Source organism: Schistosoma mansoni, chromosome 4 (assembly GCF_000237925.1).
Source record: "Schistosoma mansoni strain Puerto Rico chromosome 4, complete genome".
Classification (NCBI taxonomy): Eukaryota; Metazoa; Platyhelminthes; class Trematoda; order Strigeidida; family Schistosomatidae; genus Schistosoma; species Schistosoma mansoni.
The window spans coordinates 14841264-14846120 of record NC_031498.1 but is presented as its reverse complement, the minus strand read 5'-3'; the positions used below and the strand labels follow the sequence as shown (position 1 = coordinate 14846120).

General features: G+C 36.4%; 1 protein-coding gene across 1 annotated transcript; it reads right to left on the bottom strand.

Annotated features, from left to right (window-relative positions):
* Window positions 1-141: 141 nt before the first annotated feature.
* On the bottom strand, window positions 142-4413 carry Smp_153880 (putative phd finger protein; the record flags this gene model as incomplete). The annotated part of the gene is made up of 3 exons (XM_018796934.1): window positions 142-357; window positions 910-1028; window positions 4335-4413. The coding sequence occupies 3 exons, from the start codon at window positions 4411-4413 to the stop codon at window positions 313-315; spliced, it is 243 nt and encodes an 80-aa protein (XP_018652025.1). The 3' UTR covers window positions 142-312.
* Between the last annotated feature and the right edge of the window lie 444 nt (window positions 4414-4857).

The following is a 4857-nucleotide window of genomic DNA, read 5'->3' as shown; positions in this document are numbered from 1 at the left end:
CAATGCTGAGAAGTCCCATAATAGGACGAAACGGCCATCCAGTGCTTCCAGGTTTTCGATGGTGGTCTAGCCTCAATTGACCCATGATTTCAACTATGAAAATACTTTTAAAAGTATTTTACAAAAAAAATATTGTCAAATCAATTTGAAAAAAATTAATATATTTTACGGTAAATTAAACCTTATACAATTAAATTTTCATGCTTTTTTTAAATACATGGTTGAAAATCAAAAATATTCAAAAATAATTCATTAAGAAAAACCAACGAGAAATTGAAGAACTATACAGACTTTATTCTGAAATGATAAAATTTAAAGTTTCTTAAATTTCAGTCTAAATTTACCAGCAGTTGATCTCTGTAAAAAAAAAGGATAAAGTAAGAAACAAGTAATGGCATAAGTAATATAAACTATCTGAAACCAATTTGATCAGATAGTATATATAAAGTTAAATGCTTAGTTTGTAGTTAATATTACCAGTGTATGATTTGATTATTTCAAATAGACAGAAACACTGGGTAAATTGTCAATAACAAAACTAATCATCTATCTGTAATATCCCGGTAAGTAAAAAAATTAAATTTCTAACGTCTCGTAACCAGTGCAATTCCATTCTTTATAGAGTAAATAAAATATGTCACTACATACATTGTTATTAATAGTGATTCGCTCTCTGTTATTCAATTTCGAAACACGAATATCGTAAAGTGTTTCACTAATTATTACACAACCTATATACTAGCCAATCTAAAATTCAAAGGAAGGCATGACATAGAAACTTCGCCAGATACAATGTGACTGACAATGAGAAGATCCATGACATTTTTTACGTTACAACTAAGATCTTATGAATCCAAGATTGAAAATTCAATGAACTACTACACAACAGAAGTAAAAAAGTATACTTACCTTTGGATGAGGATTAACTTCTTGACAAATAACGTAACGTTGCTGAAGAGGAGCTATTCGTTCAACAGCTTCAGATTCACCATTACTTTCATGATCTCGAATTTGCACGAATTTGATAACTATAAATAAACGAATTACATTTAAATATAGTTTAAAATTATACAAAAGATTTGTAGCTTAAAGGGATGCTTTTGATATTGGTGTATTCTCTGGAATGAAAGCACGTAATACTGCCAATAGTTTGGAACATATTGAACTAATGTCATCATTAGTTGTACTAATCGCTTACAGATATACAAATTAGTTACTTCTGGATCACGTAACTACAATCATTAGGAAGTCAGCAATAAGCATTTCCAGTAGCAGACTTACCAAATAGTTTAGACTAAAATCAACTGATTAGTAGTTCAACATCAGTTCTGTATATTGTTGTGAGGATGGTCTACAGGTGAAGTCGAGGAGGCTCTAGGAAGCCCAGGAAGAGCCGCAGACATTCCATCCAATCAGGGCTAGGGGAATGTTCTAGAAATGCCAACGTGGAGCTTCCCCATTGGATGGATTAGTTTGATACCTATGTGCTTATTGGTTGACCTAAATGATAATTTACTTTCAGCCAAAAACTATAAATACACGAGATTTCTGTGCTATATTTTGACATTGTTTGGGGCAATAAACTTCCTGCTTACCAGTCTTTGTCTTCTCTCTTTTGCGACGTTTGCGGGTTCTATCGTTCAAGTAGTCAAGTAGTTCGCGGCATATTAAGAATCAAGGCTCTAGATATAACAACTGGCGACGGGTTAATTTATCAAGATGTCTATTACCTTTGACCAATTTGAAGCTTTTCTAGAGCGCCATGAAAAACGGCTTGAACAATTCCAGATGCGCATACTCGAAAAACTAACCCAGCAGATGAACCTCAATAAGAATGGACTTACAGATGTTTCTGCCAAATCGCATGCTGATTGTATCATTGATTCCATTCACGAATTTCATTTTGATGGTGTTGCTGGTGTAACATTCGAATCTTGGTACAAGAAATATGAAGATGTATTTAATGTCGACCTAGAAACTTTTGATGATGCCGCCAAGGTCAGGGTGCTACTACGAAAGCTGGGTACCATTGAACATGAACGATATACTAATTACATTCTGCCCAAGAACCCAAGAGACATTTCATTCGAAGAAACAGTTAAAATTTTGTCGCAAATTTTCGGTGAACAGTCTTCCTTGTTCAATATTCGATATCAGTGCTTGAAAATAGTAAAAGCCGGCAATGATGACTGGGTGCAACATGCTAGCATAATAAATCGCGAATGTGAGCGCTTTAAACTATCAGCAATGACAGAAGACCAATTCAAATGTCTTGTTTTCGTATGCAGCTTACAATCTTCAGAAGACGCCGACATTAGAACCAGAATTCTAAGCAAAATTGAACAGTGCCCAAATATCACCCTTCAAGAGGTGACTACTGAATGTCAGCATCTGGTGAACTTGAAGCATGACACTTCAATGGTAGAAAATAATGGTCGACTACCTTATGTACAGGCAGTAAGTGGGAAGAAAGATTCCTATATGCAAAAGCAGAACACAACCATTAAGAAGCCTCCATCCGCATGTTGGTTTTGCGGAGAGCTGCATTACAAAAGGTTCTGCCCATACAAAAACTACCGGTGCACTAGATGTCAGCTCAAAGGACATAAAGAAACATGTTGTAAGAAGAAGATGCACCGTCGCTCATCGAGTGTTCATTACCGAAGACGTAAAAACTGTTCATCAACCAATAGAATAATGGTAGCACATACCAGCACAGAACATAATCGAAGAAAATATGTGACCTTAGAGATTAATGGACGCCGTGCCCGTCTACAGCTTGACACTGCTTCAGATATTTCACTGATCAGCCGCAAAACATGGAGTCATATTGGCAAACCCTCGGTGCTCCCTACAACCCAGTTAGCACACAGTGCATCTGGAGAGAAGGTAAATATTGCTGGAGAGATATGCTGCCCAGTTAAAAAAGGGAATGTACAGAAGAATGTGAAAGTATATCTCACTGAAAGCCCAGGACTAGATTTGCTTGGTCTTGACCTAATAGAAATGTTGCAGTTGGCTAACCAGCCAATTAATCATATATGTAGTCCGGTGAGATCTGATGCACTCTCAAGGTTGATCGGTCCCCAGGCAAAACATGGAGAAGATGTACTCATTGCCGCAGGAGAAGGTGAATCAGAAGTTCAGGCAAAGAACCCATGGATATTTGAAAAAAAATCGCCACCCAAGAAAAGAAGAAAACCTGTACAAGAGTATCAGACGAACGACCGCGGCGAAAAGGTACTTGTAAAGTATCAAGACGGTCAGAAATGGGAACCAGGTGTCATAGTACGGCGTATCGGGAAAGTACTTTATTTAGTCCGTGGAAGGGACGGAAAATGTACCAGACATATGAATCAGATAAAAAGGGATCATAGGACAGCAGCAGTAGACACACAAGTACCGTTCCACATTCTGGTGGAGAAAGGCCCGAAAGAAGGCCGCAACCAACGACTAGAAAAACTTAAGAGTGAGAGCGCGCAGCCAATAAGGGTGATGAACAGAAAAACGAGAACAACAACGATGCTTCAAGAAAATCCAAAAAGAAATTCATACGTCACAGACTTCAAAGGGGGAGGTGTAAGGACGGCCCGTCGGTAGACTCTCGGAAGCCCTAAGAAGCCCAGGAAGAGCCGCAGACATTCCATCCAATCACGGCTAGGGGAATGTTCTAGAAATGCCAACGTGGAGCTTCCCCATTGGATGGATTAGTTTGATACCTATGTGCTTATTGGTTGACCTAAATGATAATTTACTTTCAGCCAAAAACTATAAATACACGAGATTTCTGTGCTATATTTTGACATTGTTTGGGGCAATAAACTTCCTGCTTACCAGTCTTTGTCTTCTCTCTTTTGCGACGTTTGCGGGTTCTATCGTTCAAGTAGTCAAGTAGTTCGCGGCATATTAAGAATCAAGGCTCTAGATATAACAATTGTGAAGTGGGAACCTTAGGTAAAAGCGATTTCCTTGCAGTGAATAATCCACAGGTAAAATCCATATATATGAGAGCAAACAGTGTCGCTTTATTCATTTTCCGGTGATCGTCATCAATTAGCCAAATTATTATTAAGCAATAAACAGGGCTTTATCAAGTTAATCTAATTGAGATATACAATAAGAAACTTATTTTTACTTTCTCCTTCTCTCTTTATATATATATCGAGTAAATTGACTGTTGATGCCTGAAATCCATTGGAATTTAACTAACAGAGAATATTATCAGAGCGTAGTTGTGGAGACTACTGAATTTTAGTGAGATCCCAATAGTAAATATAATTTTATTACAAAAGAAAAATAAGACGATATGAAGTAGAATGAGATGAAATTATTACCTTTCGATGAACGTAGATGAGCTATTTCTTCATCAGATTCACATTTGCTCTTTAAGCTACCACCGCCAGCATGAATCATAGGATCATCTTCAGTCTCATCAGTAAATTTAAACTATTTTTAATTGCATTTTTTTGAAAAAGAAAATAAGAATTTAGATAATATACTAAACCATCACATTTTATGTAACGATTCGAAAAAATACGTACACCTAACTACAGTTATATCTTTCTCTAATTTAAGGTGTTGTTTAATTTTACTGTATGTTGTAAAATATTTAAATTTTTCGACTGACGATTCGACAGATTAATTTACCGATCTATTCTGCACAATGAAGAAGCAGAATGTCAGGTTTAATGTAATAGTTTATATGATATGTATATGACATTGACTAACTCATAGATGGACCATAGATAATCAAAATCTAACATTTGTTCGAGACGTATTTATTGCAATAACCGTGATCAGTAGCAAGAAGTGTTTGGTAACATGGATGAGCATCGGTCACAGTGATGCAGAGACATT